The sequence below is a fragment of the Chiloscyllium punctatum genome, chromosome 5 (genome assembly GCF_047496795.1).
Source record: "Chiloscyllium punctatum isolate Juve2018m chromosome 5, sChiPun1.3, whole genome shotgun sequence".
In the NCBI taxonomy this organism is placed as follows: domain Eukaryota; kingdom Metazoa; phylum Chordata; class Chondrichthyes; order Orectolobiformes; family Hemiscylliidae; genus Chiloscyllium; species Chiloscyllium punctatum.
Window position 1 is genome coordinate 51,614,497 of NC_092743.1, and position 19,054 is coordinate 51,633,550.

The 19,054-nt window shown below is 39.9% G+C and overlaps 1 protein-coding gene across 2 annotated transcripts in view; it reads right to left on the reverse strand.

Annotated features, from left to right (window-relative positions):
• The window catches only part of LOC140477075 (copine-3-like), a 76,680-nt gene that overhangs the window by 35,923 nt on the left and 21,703 nt on the right, over positions 1–19,054 (reverse strand). The window contains exons 1-7 of one of the 2 annotated variants that reach the window (XM_072570297.1): positions 9,666–9,775; positions 8,994–9,130; positions 7,211–7,390; positions 6,553–6,627; positions 3,374–3,445; positions 3,160–3,243; positions 167–256 (exon numbers count right to left, since the gene is read on the reverse strand). In XM_072570297.1, coding sequence (XP_072426398.1) covers positions 167–256; positions 3,160–3,243; positions 3,374–3,445; positions 6,553–6,627; positions 7,211–7,390; positions 8,994–9,122 — 630 coding nt within the window. In that variant the 5' untranslated portion in view covers positions 9,123–9,130; positions 9,666–9,775. Of the gene's footprint in view, positions 1–166; positions 257–3,159; positions 3,244–3,373; positions 3,446–6,552; positions 6,628–7,210; positions 7,391–8,993; positions 9,131–9,665; positions 9,776–19,054 lie in introns of those variants that run through there. The other variant, XM_072570296.1, reaches the window with a different exon arrangement.

Genomic DNA, 19,054 nt, shown 5'->3' on the forward strand with positions numbered 1-19,054 from the left:
CCAACCCTCTATCAGTGAGGCTGGTGCAAGTTTTCAGTCAGTGGCTCTGTTTAATAATTTATCAATCAATAAGCTGTGTAAACATTCTATTAATATTCAGCAATGAGAATACAAGCTCAGAAAAACATGTCAAAAAATTTCTCTAGTAGGCAAAAATGAAAAATACCTTGATTGGTTTCTGTAAGTCACTGTTGCAAAGTGACTGCAAAGGAATTTTATATGGTTTCCAAGTGGGGTTCAAATTTTTTTTTATAACCTGAAAATAACAATGAAACATTAATGTAATAGCTGATGGATCACAAAAAGTATTTGTTCTTCTGCATCTTTAGTCACCATAATAACTGTATTAAAGTTTAATTAATGAAACGAATATGCAGTACAGGGCAGCATGGTGACTCAGTGGTTAGTACTGCTGCCTCACAGCGCCAGGGACCAGGGTTCAATTCCAACCTTGGACAATTGTCTGTATGGAGTTTGCACATTCTCCTGGTGTCTGTGAGAGTTTCCTCCGAGTGCTCTAGTTTCCTCCCACAGTCCAAAATTGTGCTGGTTAGGTGGATTAGTCATGGGAAACTCTCAGTTACAGGGATAGTATCTGGGTGGATGCTCTTCAGAAGGTCAGTGTGGGTTTAGATTAGATTAGATTAGATTACTTACAGTGTGGAAACAGACCCTTCGGCCCAACAAGTCCACACCGCCCCGCCGAAGCGCAACCCACCCATACTCCTACATCTACCCCTTACCTAACACTACGGGCAATTTAGCATGGCCAATTCACCTGACCTGCACATCTTCGGACTGTGGGAGGAAACCCACGCAGACACGGGGAGAATGTGCAAACTCCACACAGTCAGTCGCCTGAGGCGGGAATTGAACACGGGTCTCTGGCGCTGTGAGGCAGCAGTGCTAACCACTGTGCCACCGCGAAATCAGTTGAGTGGCCTGCTTCGACACTAAGAATTTTATGATTCTAACTGAAAATGTTACACATGAAGGATGTGTTTGTCTAACATAGCTTACAAATGTAACCACCGTTTGTTGGGGGATGGAGGGGAAAGAAACAGATTCCCATTGCATCACATTGTGAAATAGCTTCTTGGGAATACTTTCTTCAATCAATAGAACTCAGCAGAAACTAATATGCTCAAGTACCCAATTTTCTATATTTTAAAGAATAATGTTGTAATTATCAAATACAAAACTTTCTATGCAAGCAAGATTTTGTCACTGATCTCTTGATGAATCTCGTTTCCCCCATATTCCATACACTACAGCTTATCTGAAACTCCACTGCCCACTTTCTTCCTTCACCCACTGTTCAGAGAACTATCGATTCCTGGTCTCCAGCTGCCTCAAACTTAAAACTTCACACACTTATCTAAATTCTGTCATGGCCTTGTTGATTCTTTGTAATAATTTTTAGCCCTTACAACCCTTTAGGGGTGCTACATTCCTCTGCTCTAGCTGTGTGCTTCCATTATCCTACAAAAAATGACCAACTCCTCAGCCATCTAGACCCAACAAGATAAAATTACTCTTTAAACTACTGTCTCTCTCCAACAAGTTCTCCCTTTTTGGATATTTGCTGAAGTTCATCAATAACCAACTTTTAGTTAACCCTAATTCTGTTCTCTGTGACCCAACATCCATTTTTAGAATTATCCTTTATACACAAGGCCATAATTCTCCACATTAAAGAAGCTATATAAGTTTTTGTTGTTGTTGTTGTTATTGTGGACTTCAATGCAGTAATAGGACTAAAGTTCACTTATGCTGATACTCCAGTGTGATAATGAGGGAATGCTACAACGTTGAAGTGCAGCACTGAATTATTTTTTATGAACCTATTCTTCTTATCAACCTTTTCAGAGATGTTATTACACACCTCTGGAGCAGGTAGGACTTAATCCAGCATGGAATTTTTAAAAATTGATTAATTGGAAACAATGTGATTAACTGACATTTGTCAAAGAGTCATACACCACAGAAACAGATCCTTTGATCCTGGAGTCACACAGCATGGAAGGAGATCCTTTGGTCCAACTCGTCCACACCAACCATGTTACCAAACTAAACTGTTCCCACCTGTCTGCATTTGGCCCACATACCTCCAAACATTTCCTATTCATGCAATGACCCAAACTTCTTTTAAACATTGTAACTGTACCTGTATCCACCACTTCCTCGGTCAGTTCATTCCACACACAAACCACACTCGGTGTAAAAATGTTGCCCCTCCTAAATCTTTATCCTCTCAATTTTAAAATATGCTCCCTGGTTTTGAACTCCCCAACCTTAGGGAAAAGACCTTTGTTATCCACCTTGTCTATAATCCTCATGATTTTATGAACCTTTATAAGGTCACCCCTCAACCTTCTACGCTCCAGTTAAAAAAAGTTCCAGCCAATTCAGCCTATTTTCATAACTCAAACTCTCCATTCCTGGCAACACCCTGGTAAATCTTTTCTGAACCTCTCCAGTTTAATGGTATCCTTCCAGTAACAGGATGACCAGAACTGCACACAGTGCTCCAGAAGAGGCCTCACAGATGCCCTGTACAACCTCAACATGATGTCCCAACTCCTATATTCAAAGGTCTGAGCAATGAGTGACGGGCACAGTGCCTTCCCTCCCCATTCCATAACAACCGCCCCTCCCATCCAGCTCCTGAGGTGGAATAAATTTTGACCATGGTATATCCTAGCAAGGGAGGGAAGGATGGCAAATGAGAGAAGTGATCCTTGTTATATTTGTACTCCATGAGAAACACGCCTCACATTTTTACTAATTTAGTTTTATGGATTAAGGTACTAGAGTTTCCAGAAAGCAATTTAAAATCATTTTTCTTCAGCCAGTTGTAATGTAACCTTTGTTACCCACAAAATCTGAGGCTAAGTTTCAGTGTAATGTCAAGTAGTAACAATTTTATTTTTTGATCTAATGCAAAAATATGTATACCTTAATTAAAAATCTTGGCCTACAATTTTGAGAATTCCTCACAATCAAACTAACTAATTTGATATGGATTATTTGGAAAGAAAAATGACTGTTACCCTATCATTTAAGTAGAGTTAGGACATTGTATGAAGTAAAGGCACCATTATGGAATCGGATATGAAATTTACAAAATAATTGTGCCTTTCAGAAAATAATTCTCACCTCTGTCCGATGCACCATTTGCCATTTTCCATCTTCAGTTTGTTTGCAGAATTCCAAATAAGGGTCTGATTTTCCCCAAAAATCCTACTCAATACAAAGTAAAAGAAGTAAAACACTGACTTAGTTCTAGAGATAAAGAAACCCTTTTAATATTGTAAACCAATAAGTAGCAATAAAACAAACTTTATACAATGACTTATTTTAAAAACTCTACCTTTTTATCCAACTTGCGTGCTTGAACTTCAAAGTTAACCACTCTGTTATCTTTTACTTCTTCTGCAAAAATCTGAAGTAGATAAAGCCAATGGAGAAGTTTTACAAAAGAAAATACACATCTGCTTATCCATTTATCATCTTTTTGCTTAAAGCCCATCTGCTTATGAGAGTTAGCATTGGTAATCTTGCCCTAGGAAATTAGCCTTGCTATGTTGTACCTGGTTAAACAAAACATATAAGTAGGGCCAAATAAATCTAGCCTGATGGGAAAACTGCTTCTATTCAGTCCCTTCGTGCAGCAAAAGGTACTTAGATATCAAGTACTCAGCAGACTGGAAAGTAGTTATTTATGTTTACAGCACAAGCTGAAACAAGGTCATGCTTTTTCTTAATATTGGTTCATGAGATGAGAGTGTCACTAGCAAGGCAAGAGTTTTCTGGTCTTAAAAGCAAGGTAGTGAGCCACCTCTTGAACTGCTGCTGTCCCTGTGCTGTTTGGGAGACAGCTCCAGGATTTTAATTCAGTGACACAGTAGGTCAGGCTACCTAGTTTCAAGTTAGGAAGATGTGTATTCAAAGTTGTGGTATTCCCATATGTCTGTTGCTCTTTTATCTTCTTGGTAGCAAAAGTCACGGGTTTGGAAGGTGCCACAAAAGCAGGTTTGGTGGGTTACTGCATGCTGTAAATGGTAAACACTGCTGCCACAATGGTGGACACAATGAATGTTGAAGGTGGGATACCAACCAAGCACTGAACAGTGTTAGACATGAGTAATTTTGCAGCTGCCCATCCAGACAAGTGTAGAGTATTCCATCACATTCCACACTCATGCCCATTACATATCCAATGGACTTGGATTAACAGAAAACACTGACCAGGTTTCTGCACTTAACATGACATTACTTGTTATGACAAAAAACATCCATTGTAACCATAGAAACGCAAAATATGAATTGTCAATTTATAACCGCTAGCTAAAACTACATCCTCCCTTCAGAGGCCTACACACAAATGCAAACATACACAGAAAAACAAACATGGATGCTATGGATGAATTAAAATCGATTGGGAAACACAGTTAAATAGCACCAGTCCACAGGATTTGATAATGCGTCCTTATTGCTTCTTCCATTGTCCTTCTGATCTCCAATCACCTTATTTCCAGATCCTTGCAGTTTTCTTAAAGTAAAGATAGTTGACTCATTAATTTTTCAGCTTCTTGGTCATTGGTTAGAGGCAACAGTTTATAGCAAGCGGTGGGAGAGATTTAACTCCTTTTATGTCTTTTAGTGCTTTCCTTCAGAGGAAGAGAAGAGAAATGCTTTCTCTTGCAGTCTGGAAGCTTTTATCTCACTATTGTTCAGCCACAACCTTCTTGCCATGTTGATGACTATGGGACTTCACAACTGGCCCTGATTGCGGATTTTGTTTGTGCAATCTGTCTCTAGGCAAAGCGATTTCTGCACCCACATATCCAGGATGCCACAATGTGTCAAATATCAAATCCCAGTACTCGAACAAACCAACTCAAAATGAGTTCCAGTAACTGGTTTTAAAAGGACAGCTTTTAACTGTGCAACTCTATCCACAGTCCTTGGTTTAAATAGGACTTTTCCAAGCTGTAAATGGTGGAGGACAATTCAACTATTGGGAGGAAATGATACAATTCTTCCAAAACTCAAATGATGAGAAGTCTAGCACATCAGTGCAAGACACAAGACAAAAACTTGGAACTTTTTTCAGCCACAAATGCCAAGTCGGTGATCAACCCTGCCCTCCACTCAACATGATATTGAGAAACAGCTGAAAGGTCCTGGAACCTGCTAAGATTATGGGTCCTGAAAACATGCTAGATGCAGTAATAAAGACTTGGAGCCAGATCTTGCTACACTCTTAACCAAGCCAAGCTCTAGTACAGTTACAGTACTCGTATCTGTAGTATAATGTGTAAAATTGCACAGATATGTCCTTTGCACAAATCTAATCCAATTTAATCCACCTGCCATCTCGACAGTTTTTTCTTGATCATCAGCAAAAGAAGATGGAGTTTCATCAATAGTACTGCAAAGTGACACTGACAGAGCTACAATCAGCTCCCTGGCACTCAATTTGGATTCTGCCAGGATAACTAGGCTCCTGATCTCATTACAGCCTTGGTCTGATCATGGATAGAACAACTGAAATCTAGGGGGAGGTGCAAATGACTGGCCATGATATCAAGACTGAATTTGATCCTTATGTGGCATCCAGGAGCCTTAGGAAAATTAATGCTAAATAGAGGAAAAAATCCTCACTAGTAGGAGTCATCCATAGCACATTAGAAAATGGCTATGATTGTTAGGGGTCAATGAATCCAGCTGACGGATATCTTTGGAAGAGTTTCTCAGGGAGGACCTGACATTCCTTTCCTCGCTTTTGTTGTTGTTGAACATAAATGGAAGTTATTAATTATTTGAAGGAATTCTGGTGTGTGATGCTCCCACAATGAACAATGAGAAGACATTAGGTGGCAATGAGTGCTAGGAAAGTGTAGCACGCTATTAGACATGGGTTTAAGGCAGGGTGAAGCTAAGAACAGGTAAATGATGTAGCTTGCTCATAAAGAGCAGTACACTCCGAAACGAGTGCTGTATTTGCAAAAGAAGTATCAACTATACCACCTATATGCTTTCAGAAGTATTCCTTTTGGATTCCCTTTTCATTACATGCCTAACAAAGAGTAACTTCAAGCTGGCAGCACTTGACCTGGTGTATGGCTGGGAATTCAGGAGAACCTGGCAGTGCTACGTATTTCCACGATTACTGCGCTGAAGACAACACAGGCACATAGCTGCAGAGGGTAGTATGAGAAATCTTGCTAGGCTTCACAGAGAAACACGCCACTAAATTCACCAAAATGAACACATGGCCAATTTCTGGTAATATTCAGTCCAAAATCTCTTAAATCAACTGTAAATACATACTCCATACAAATCCCTTTCTTCCCAAAACAGAATGGGCACTGTAATCTTGTGGGAGCTCCCTTGAACTTTAGTCATTAGCCCGATCCCATGGTTTACCAAACAATCAACAACGGGGCTGTAAGCATGTAGTGCCACAACAAACCGTCAGAAAATTTAAGGTTCACTTGACCACTATCAAGCTCCAGCCACTACATAACATATGTCAGTTTATACCGTGATTGTCCCTTTGCCGGCTGGTTTCCCATTGTGCAACGCAAGCGGCCTGGTCAATTTCTTGCTGGAGACAATCTGTCAAAACAATTTATATGTATTAGTTTGTCATAAAAATAATTAACATAGAAACAAAAATTAGGAGGCTGGAGCAATCCTTTAAAAATGTCATTTTCCTCAAACACTAAAACTAAATATAAGAACAATACATGATGAATGAGCTGCTACTCTGTTACAGCATGAGTATTGCTAAGAAAGAGAGACCTGCTCTCCCAAAGGGGTTAGTTGAGAACATGCAATTCAGAACACAAGGTCAGTCACATCTTATCGAATTGTGGAGCAGGCTCAAGAGACTGAACGTCCTACTTCGTTCCTAATTCATATGATTATATATCAGTAAACACATCAGGACAGATGCAACAATATCATATTTTAGTGGACAGTTAGAGAATTTATACTAAAATCCATCACACTGATTTTGTATCGTGAAACATTTTGACTGTAAAGAAATTCATGATGATTACTGCAGCGCTTAATAACTGCCATAATAAATGACAAAACCATTTCACTTAAACCATAAAACATGAATTAAACAGTTTTGTAGAATTATTTAAAGTCTTCAGTGACTTAGCAAACTAAGGAATGAAATTTTTGCATTTACCTGGCCCAGAGTACATTCAAATTCTCCAAGGAAATCATCATCGCCCAGATCAAAAGTTTCATTATCAATATCATAAACTCCAAATTTCAATTTCTGTACTTGTTCGAAATAGTAATCTATCAGAAATTTCTTTGAAAATTTTGGGCTAAGGCAGTTCTTAACCATTTCTGTGCGGCCAATCTAGGAAAGATAAAGGAACAATGAACCATTAATTATAATAATACTTCTAATTTGAGTTTACTCAGCCAAATCAGTCATAGGGTTATTTTAGCATGAAAAGTGGCTAATAGGCCAATTATGTTCAAGCCAAAGAAATCTACAAACCAGGTAGGATTAAATTTACAACGTTTTGTGATCAGATATTTTATAGTAATCCTATTCTAAAGGAATCACAATTCAAAGGATGGAGGTAATACAACGTAATGTCAGGCCATGCTTCTCACCAGAGCCACCACTTGATGGCACAGCGTTCTTGAACATATAGAAACAGTTTTGTAGTCAAACTCCACCTCACAGAACTCAATGGATATTATAGTATGGCAAGAATTGACTCATCAGTGTGGGGTACTATTAAACATATAGCACAATAACTGAAAAAAGCATCCATGCAAGAGATGTCTCAGAAATGGATTCGAAAATAATTGGGTCAGACGTATGCTCAGAAAGAATCCTAACTGCATCACTTGCAGGTGTGGGTAAAATGGGCAAGGTCCAGCCACAAAGATGGGGTTAGGTTGGGTATTGGGCACTGGAGGCAGGCAGGCAGGCATTTGGAGTGGAGGCAGGGCCAGAGTGCAGTGGATTATGGACAGTCTCCAGCATTAAGGCAAGGTAGGGAGTTGAGCTGAATCAGTGAGGATTGCGTGTAGATGAATGGTGAGCTAAAAGGGAGGGGAATGTGGGGCAGCACCCAGCAGTGAGTGAGTTGGGCAGAAGTCATCAGAGACAGAGTGTGGCTGGCTAACAACCTAGAGGCCAGAAAGATATCTTGCAATTTGATGGCCACTGTTCTTTTGCAATGACGTAATACCACCATTGTCACCTGTGCATGTACAGACAGTCAACGGGCGAATTGGCATTGACAACACACTATCCAATGATGATAAAGAAATTCTGAACTGGCTGTATTATGTCAAGCATATTTCTTTCATCTGCAATAAAGATATAGGAAGTGACAGTCACTCCGTTTGGTCAATCAAACATCAAACCTAACTGTCAGCAGCTATTAGTATGCAAAATTAACTACTCGTCATTTGGTACAAACAGACGATCAGTCGAAGCCTAACAGTATGGCTGCTGTAAAAGGACATCAATGCTAATGCTGGTACAAGTAGGAATTCACTTTTCAAAACATTAAGTTGCATCAGTATTCACTCAGTTGAGTGAATGTAAAAATATAAATGAAAATGAAATAGAACAAAAAAAAATCAAGTCATAATGATATTTTTCATTATGTTCTATCATTAACTGTAGGGCAGAAAAACATGACTGCCCATAATCCACTGCACTCTGGCCCTGCCTCCACTCCAAATGCCTGCCTGCCTGCCTCCAATGCCCAATACCCAACCTAACCCCATCTTTGTGGCTAGACCTTGCCCATTTTACCCACACCTGCAAGTGACGCAGTTAGGATTCTTTCTGAGCATATGTCTGACCCAATTATTTTCTATTCCATTTCTGCCCATTTAGTAGTCCACCTTCATGCCAGGAAACTAGCGCAGTTAAAAAATATTATGCCTCATGTGAATATATACTATGTAAGGTATGTAAATATATTTCTTACCTCAACCCATTGGTTTCCACCAGTATTTATCATAAGTGCACACAGTGGATCAGATTTAGAGAAAACATCTTTATCCAGTAGATTTTCACAGGATATGCTTAGTTCCACCTTACTCACACAATCTGCCATCTGCTAACCTAGAAAGCACATTATAATAAATGCATTACTATAAAATCAATGATTAATGCTTTGCATTTTTAAAACGTGCTATATAAAATCAAACAATATCTTTTGAACTCAACTAGAATCTACTTTGATTTTAAGGAAACTTTTTGTACAATTTTGTTCTTCAGATCAAATGGAATCTTTTTCTTCTTATAAATATAGAAACACAAAATATGATCAGGAGTAGGCCGTTTGGTCCTTTGAGCCTGCACCACCATTCAATATGATCATGGCTGATCATGCAATTTCAATATTCCACTCCCGCTTTCCCTCCATACGCCTTGATCCATTTAGCCACAATGGCCACACCCAGCTCCCTTCCGAACATAGCTAATGGCCCCGACAGCTTTCTGTGGTAGAAAATTCCACACGTTCACAACTCAGTGAAGAAATTTTTCCTCATCTCAGTTCTGAATGGATATTATTACCCCTTATTCTTAGACTTATTCTTTCATGCGATGTGACATTCCTGGCAAAACCAATATGTGTGCCCCAATAATAACTGACCTTGAACAAGGCTGGCTCGGCCATTTCACAGGGTTACTCAGAATCAATCACAATGTTGTGGACCTGGAGTTTTGTGCAGACCAGACTCGGTAAAGCCAGCAGATTTCCTTCTCTGAAGGATGCTAGTGAAAATGAAAGCTTCCTGATCATCATTACAGAGGAGAACCTACAACTACAGATTTTTTAAAAAATTAATTGAATTTGAATTCCACCAGATGTCATGGTAGCATTTGAACCTGCTTCCCCAGCGCATTCCCCTGGTCTTCTTGCTTACAATTCCATTGACATTCCCACTGCATTACCATGTCCTATTTTGTAATACTGACATAAAATTGAAACTAAAATAAAACTACATTTCTGGGTTTATTTTTTTCTTCGCCAAGTGGCAGTATAGATACCACAACAGAGTTCCTTGACATGGAGGGGAGACTTAGCCCTAGATTACTTTTATGGTATTTGAATGGTCAGGTGAGCAAAGGGTTTCATTCAACTGGACAAGACACAAACTGGCAAGATGTACAGTCGCTACTTTCTTGGAACTGCTCTGAAAAGAGTGACAGAAGAGACAAGAGAAAAAAAAAATGGCAGGAATTTTGGCAACAGAAGTGCAATATAAAAATGTTTCACAATCGAAGAGCTGGCTGATTATAAAAATTAGCCTGCAACCTTCTCCACACTATCTCAATGCTTTTCCTTCCATCAGTAAATCCTGGCCAATAACCAACGATGGTGTTATGACTGCATATAGTCTGTTTGCTGTACAATCATGTTTTTTGGGGGAAAAGGATTATTGCTGCACTGTTTGTTTTCAGTAGCTTGTAGATCAAACAGCAAGAGTGAATTTCTGTCACCAGACACATGCCATCAACAAACAAGCCCATAAATTTGTACAATAAAATCCCCTCTTCAATTCATTAACATTATTATTTATTATATCTCCACATTCTTGCTGAACTTTTATTTTAAACATCTGTCATTAAGATATGGGTAGTGCAGATATTGAGTCATAGAGATGTACAGCATAGAAACAGACCCTTCGGTTCAATCCATCCATGCCGACCAGATATCCCAACCCAATCTAGTCCCACCTGCCAGCACCCGGCCCATATCCCTCCAAACCCTTTCTATTCATATACCCATCCAAATGCCTCTTAAATGTTGCAATTGTACCAGCCTCCACCACATCCTCTGGCAGCTCATTCCATACACATACCACCCTCTGCGTGAAAACGTTGCCCCTTAGGTCTCTTTTATATCTTTCCCCTCTCACCCTAAACTATGCCCTCTAGTTCTAGACTCCCCGACCCCAGGGACTTTGTCTATTTATCCTATCCATGCCCCTCATAATTTTGTAAACCTCTATAAGGTCACCCCTCAGCTGCATGTATTATCTGTTCTTGTTGGCATGAAAATTTGGTAGTAGGTTGGTCTACTGCTGAATTATTGTAATCCCTCTGGTGATGGTACTTCCACAATCAGACCAAGACTCTGACCAGTAATGTCGGAGTCAGGAAAATGTGTATCTTGGAATCAAACTGGCAGATGATGCTCCCCTGCCATTGCTGCTTTTATTTTTCTTGGGTGATAAAGGTTGCAAAAGAAAGCAATACTGTAAAAGAAACATTGGTAAGTTGCTGCAGTGCATGCTATTGATTGTACGTATGACAAGCACAATCTAGAGGTTACTAACATAAATGACAGCAACTTACTACTGAACAACCTCGGTTAACTGAACATAGATTATCCGACCAAGATCTCAAGGTCCCAATGCTTGGGTAAACTGTGCTATCCGATCATTTGATTATCCAAACAAAATACTTCCCTTCCACATCATTCAGGTAATCAAGGTTACCCTGTGTATCAGTTACAAAAACGGAAGTTGCTGGAAAAGCTCAGCAGGTCTGGCAGCATCTGTGAAGAAAAATCAAAGTTAATAGTTTTGGCTCCGGTGACTTTTCCTCAACTGCCAGTAGCTAGGAAAATGTCAGTTTATATGCAGAAGCTAGGGCTTGGGGGGTTAAAAGAGTAAACAATAGGTTGGAATAGAGACCAAAGGAGACAGAAGAACAGTTGGACAGACAAAAGAGCTAATAAAGATCTGGCTAGGAGGGTGAATAGTTGTTTATGGAGACTGTTAATGGCTAACAATGGGTCGTGTGTAATAGCAAACTATGTGATAACAAGGCCTGGCATGTGTGCTGGGGGGCTAGGACAAGGAGGAGTTCCCACCCTAAAATTATTGAACTCTATATTGAATCCAGACAGCTTCGAGGTCTCCAGAGGAAAATGAGGTGCTGCTCTTCCAGCTTACACTGAGCTTTGCTAGAGCACTGCAGCAAGCCTGTGACAGAGATGTTGGCCAGAGGACAGGGTGGTGTGTTAAAGTGGCAAGCAACTGGAACTCAATGACTATATCAGCTGTTGAGTTTCTGAAGCCACTGAACCCACACAGCCAAGCGGTATGTATTTGATCATAATCGTGATTTATGCTTATAAATGCTTTCAGTTTCCATGATGTTTCCATGCTGCTTATCATTTGTTTAAGTTCACAGACCCTTTCTTTTTTTTTTGTACTCATGTCATTGATATTATTCATCCAGGTCACATTCTTGTCTAGCATGCTGGATGGTTGGACTGGGGCTGTCACCAGCATTGAAAGTTTCAAGTGAGTAGGATGATTATGGAGGGTGATGATCCCAGGGATTTACCGACCAGGTTATTTCTCCAGACTTTAGTTCATTCAAGGGCACAAAGAAATTCATTGTACCTTGTAGGTTCCTTATTGTGGAAATAGAAGATTCTATCAGCTGAAAGAGACTTTGTCAGACATTAGAAGACTCCTTTCAAATTGTTAAGGTAGAGGTAGACAGATCCCTATTAAGGGGGTGAAAGATTTTCTGGGGTTGGTGGAAATGCAGGTTTGAGATTACAATCAGAGCAGTCATGAGTTTACTGAACAGTAGAGCTGGGTAAAAGGGATAAATGACTTATTTCTGCACCTAATTCACATGTTCACATAATGTCTGGAGTCTAAAAGAATTCAAAGAGACCTTCATTGAACCATACAAGAGTGCATAGGAAGATAACAGGAAAGGTTGTTTTCATTTGTGGAGAGTCTAGAACTGGGTGACATAATCTCAGAGTAAGGGGTCACATGTTTAAGACATGAGGAAAGATCATTTCTCTTAATTCTTTATCTCAGACGACTGTTAAGGCTGGCTCATTAATTATATTCAAGGCGGGGATAGACAGATTAAAAATCTGTCAGAGTTATAGGGAAAAGGCAGCAAAATGGAGTTGAGGAATAGCATATCAGCCATGGTCTCACTGAATGGCAGAGTGCACTCTGAGCTAAATGGCTACTTCTGTTCCTACATCTTATGGTTTTATTGACAGTTGGAAGGATTTTGAGAACAAGTGCTGGAATATTGGGCAGTGATTGCTAATATTTATGCGACCACCAGTGCTTTAGGAGAAAATATACAGTACAAGCTGTTATATCATCCTTTGCCTTGACTTACATCAATAGACATGCATCGAGAAGACATCACTTCTAGTAATGCAATGCTTTCTCATAACTGCACTAGAGTGTTGGCCTTCATCTCAGTGCTCAAGCCTTGTTTTTGGATTTGAAGCTACATCCTTGTGATTTCCAGTTAAACATGCTGCCAACTGAGTTAGAGCAAGTACCTGATGAATACTTGACTAACAGGACATAATGAAGAGCAATACTGTAGTCACCATAGTAATGTCTTTGATACTTAATAATTTTTTAAAAACAGCTTCTTCATAGAGAATTTTATACTTAGTACATAAGAAAATCTTTTCAGAGTGAATTTTTTTTCTTAAGGAATGAATGTATTTAGAGATCCTGAAAATATGATGAGGTAATATATATATTTATATTTAAGAAAGCATAAATCAGCAACTCTGTAATCATTCAGTAATTTACACCTGCCTTCCTGTTCTGTACCATTGCTACTGGCAGGGAGTATATATATCAGAAATTTAAGGCAGCAGCTTGAAGATAGGAAGACAGGCATTATCCTGAGCTTGGGTCCTTGCCAGTGACACAATCTATGGTGCCACGAGACCTATTCAAAATTTTTGTTCCAGTTGTGTAATATACCTGCTGTACAATATGCAGTATGCCCTCGAGGAAGGTATACTGGTCCTGGAAAAAGTACAGTGCAGGTTTGAGAATAATGCCAAGAGTCTCAGCTAAGCCACGGGAAAGAGTACAGAAATTCTCTGGAATTTTTAAAGTTAGAAGTGACTTGTTCTAATTTTTCCAAGGTATTGAGGGAACAACAGAGCTGGCAGATAAAACCTATTTCCACCAGTTGGGGTGTTTACAACTCAGGGATACGGATCAAAAGGTCGAGCCAGAGAGTACAGTAGTGAAATTAGGAAATACCGCTACATGCAAAATGTGGCAGAAATTTGGAACTCTCTTCTGTAAGGAGCATTTTTAAATTTTATATTTGACGTGGTTGGATTTTTTTGTAAGTAGATATGAGGGATTTTGTTTGTTGCAGGGTAGAATGCTGAAAATTTAGTTCAGCTAATCCAGAGTGGTCACAAACCATTTTTTTTATTTTTAATCAAAGTACACAAAGGCCCTTTCAACCTGGCTGATGACTCAGATGTGTATACACAGGTGTCTCCTCAAGTCATAACACTGTACAGCATGGAAACTGACCCTTCAGTCCAACTTGTCCATGCCAACCAGATATCCTAAATTAGTCTAGTCTCATTTGTCGGCGTTTGGCACATATCTCTCTCAACCTTTCTTATTCATGTATCCACCCAGATGCCTTTTAAATGTTGTAATGTACTAGCCTCCACCACTTCCTCTGACAACTTGTTCCATACATGCAGCACCCTTTGTGTGAAAAGGTTGTCTGTTACATTCCTTTGAAATCTTTCCCTTCTCACTCTCAACCCATGTCCTCTAGTTTTGTGCCCCCCCTACTCTGGGGGGAAAAACCTTGACTATTCACCCTATCCATGACCCTCATGATTTTATGCATGTCTACAGGGTCATCCCTCAGCCTCCAACACTCCATGGAAAATAGCCCCAGTCGATTCAGCCTCTAGCTCAAACTCTCCAACTCTTACAATATCCTTGTAAATCTTTTTTGGATCCTTTCAAATTTAACAACATCCTTCCTATAAAGGAGGCCAGAATTGAGTGCAGTATTCTTAAGTGACCTAAGCAGTGTCCTATAGAGCCACAACATGACATCCAAAGTCCTATCCTCAATGCACTGACCAATAAAGGCAAGCGTACCAAACGTGGCCTTCACTATACTGTCTACCTGCGACTCCGCTTTCAAGAAGCTATGAACTGGCATCACTCTCCAGAACCTTACAATTAATTAACTGTCTATGTCCTGTCCTGATTTGCCTTATCAAAGTGCAACCCCTCATGTTTATCTAAATTAAACTCCATCTGCCACTCCTTGGCCCATCTGATCAAGGTCCCATTGTACTCGGAGATGTCCACTTCACCATCAATGTTTGTGTCATCTGCAAACTTCCTTGTATGTTCACAGCCAAATAGCTATGACAAAAAAAACTCTAACCACAGATAAACAACTATGTACTATTGGCGTATAACTCTTCCAGCTAAAACACTTGATGCTCCCTTAATAGTCCCCTGTAAACATATACATAAAGACACCAACAAAATATTGAGGTTATGGATGGAGGAGAAAAAAGTAGTGGGGAAACAATTCAATGGCACCAGTCCTCAGGATTCACTGGAGGGATTCCTCTTGTTTCAATGTTCTTTCAATTCGCCAAGCTCTTCCTCGGAATTTTCTCAGCTCTTCACAAGAGGCACAGAGCCACTGGCTTGCAAATAATAGTCTCTTGACTTATTGGTTAAAAGCAACACCTGACAGCAGGAGAAAAATTTTTAAGCTTCAAGCATTTTCTGGAAACAGAGACATATCACTTCTCCTTACAGAGATCCAAGGGTTTTTTGCTGTACTGTTCATACCCACAAGCTGTTCAGCCAATCAAGTAATTGTCGTCAGGCTGATGACTTGTAGCATTGACAACTAGTCACAATTTCACAAACCAATCAGTATTTGTTGCCAGCTGAATATCACTTTCTTACCTCACTCTGGTGCTGTGCTCCCCTTTTGTAAAGCACGAAGGTAAAGGTGACCCACAATGAATTTCAGTCGCACGCTTTTTAAAATTCCAACAGACCCTTCTTCAGTCATTTGTCGTAAGACAGTCATTTTCTCAATTCAGGCGAAAGTAAGGACTGCAGATGCTGGAGATCAGAGTCAAGATTAGACTGGTGCTGGAAAAGCACAGCAGGTCAGGCAGCATCCAAGGAGCAGGAAAATCAATGTTTCCTGATGAAGGGCTTTTAATGTCAATATTCCTGCTCCTCGGATACTGCTTGACCAGTTGCGCTTTTCCAGCACCACTCTAATCTTGATCCATTTTCCCAATTCAGTCCACAATCAATAATAAAGTAAACTTAAAAGTGAAGTATTTATAGATTGCAAATCAGCCATGATCATATTGAATGATGGAATAGATTTGAGTGGCTACATGACTGATTCTTCTTTCTAGAATTCCATGACTCACCTCCCATGATGCCACATTCTTGCATATTGTCTTTAAGTATCTTTCGCATCTGAACCCTATGTCAAAAGTCCCAAAGCTGACAAGACATTGTTATTTTGGGTAATATTTCTTACATTATGACTGTGCTTCAGAGAACATATCACGAGTAATCTCAGGAAATGTATTGATAGTTTATAATTTGACATGTGATATTCCCTAATTATTAGGAATTCAAACTCATCGAAGGAATATAATGAGTCATTGCATCATTGTACCACAGAAAGAGTCCATTCATCCCATTTAAGTTCATATGGCTTTCAGGATTAGATTCTCTACTGTGTGGAAACAGGCCCTTAGGCCCAACAAGTCCACACCAAACCCTAAAGAGTAACCAACCCAGACCCATTTCCGTCTGACTAATGCAACTAACACTATGGGCAATTTAGCAGTTCACCTGACCTGCACATCTTTGGATTGCGGGAGGAAACCAAAGCACCCAGAGTGTAATCAAGTCAGTGATTTATCTATCTAATTTCCTTTGAAATCTTTATTTGTTTCTGTCTTTGACTCCACCACATTCATAGACGATGAATTCCACCTGTCACTTCAATAAATTCTTTCTCATACCTACCTTGTTTCCCATCCCTCCCCTCCCACTTCCTTAACTCTAGCCCAAATCTGCAAAGTGTGGGATATTCCTTGAGCTAATAGAAACAGTTTTTCTTCTTCTTTTCCTATATAATTCTGCAATAACATTATACATTTTAATACAATCTCTCTTCAAGCAATTTTGCTTCATTGAGAGTAATCACAGCTTCTGTAATCTAAGATTATAGCTAAATTTCCTCAATCTGGGAAAAATTCTAGTATATCTTCTCTGTACCCAATTAGGAACTTTCATGTCCTTCTTGAAGTGGATGCACTAATCCACTTGTGACATAATGGGAGCATCTATAAAGTTTCAGCATTACCTCCTTGCTATTCTACTCAATGAAACCAAAGATCCGATACACTTTACTTACTAATCTCTTAATATTCTAGGTTAGAGTGGTGCTGGAAATGCACAGCAGTTCAGGCAGCATCCGAGGAGCAGGAAAATCGACGTTTTGGGCAAAAGCCCTTCATCAGGAATAGAGCTCTATTCCTGATAAAGGGCTTTTGCTCAAAATGTCGATTTTCCTGCTCCTCGGATGCTGCCTGAACTGCTGTGCTTTGAGCACAACCCTAACCTAGAATCTGGTTTCCAGCATCTGCAGTCCTTGTTTTTACCTAATCTCTTAATATGACCAGCCATCTTCAACAATCTGTGCACATGAAAGCCAACAGGTGTCTCTGCCCTTGCACATTCTTTAGAATGGTACCCTTAATTATAAAGCCATGAGATGCAGGAGCTGAAGTAACCTGTGACGCCCATTGGGTCAACTCCACCATTCAATGAGATCATGGCTGATCTCATGGCTTTTGTAGGTATAACACCTACAGTTCTGATAAGAAGGGACTTCCAGAATTTTGGCCCAGGAACAGTGAATCGGTAATACATTTCCAAGTTAAGATGGTGTGTGAATTGTCGGGGTACTTGCTGGTGGTAGCGTTCTCGTGAATCTGCTGCCCTGGTCATTCTAATTGACAGAGGTCATGGACTTTTAGGGTGCTTAGGTTGGAGTAAAAGATTGGGAATATTCAGAAAATAAACAGTCCCTCTCTAGTTTGACACTGATACGCAATGCTGGTCTGTGTTGTAGATTAGTTGAAACTTACTCAGGATGGAACGTAGGAAGTAGTCAGGAGAGTAATGGAATAGTTGAACTTGGAACCACAACCTGGGGCTTGCTAATTATCCAGACAGACAGTCATTCATTTCCTTTGAGTGGCTTTGCTACGCCGTTTATCTCTAACACACTATATTGACATTTAATGAGTAAAGCATACCAGGACACTTCATGCATGCTCCTACAGAAAATTGAAACTACACTGGAGTAGATGAACAAAGGCTTGCTCAGACGCAGATTTAAGGATTATCCTAAAGGGAATAGGAATTAGTATAGAGGTGGATTAGTCTAAACTTGCAATTCCAAGGCTTGGGGCTTAGCCAGCTGAAGCATAGTGTCACTGCTAGAGCTGAAAAATTAGGAAGCCGAAAATGGAGAAATGTAGAGTTCTCAGGAGGTTGTGAAAAGGTGAAAGTCACAGATGGATAGGAGGATTAGCATTATGTCCTGTATTGTTGGGCGACTCCCATAAGGCTGATAAGTACATGGCATTTGATCCTAGTTAATGCTGTGGATGAGTTGAAACTTGCTAAGTGTGAAAGATTGGAAGCTGTTGGAGAATGTTGGAATAGTTGAGCCTGTACCAACACCCTGGCAGTTATTACTTACCAGAAACTGAACTGAACCATCCATATAAATACAGTGGACATAACAGTCGGTCAGAGATTAGAAAAGTATCAAGTAACTCACCACCCCATGTCTCCCCAGTGCCTGTCCACTGTCTACTAGGCAGTAGTCAGGAGTGTGTTGAAATATTCTTCATTTGCCAGCAGCTCCAATAATCAAGCAGCTCATTGCCATCTAGGAGAAAGTAGTCTGCTTGATTGGCACCACATCCACTACCTTCAATCCACCACCATAGTACATATTATTTCCACTGAATTATCAATAAGATGCATGACAGTAACTTAAAGGCTGCTTCCTCAGCACTGTGTATGCATCTATTCCTCAATATCTGTAATGATTCAGGAATGCACTACAACACCACATCCAGGACAATCAGATTCCGGCAATGAATGCTGGGCCAAG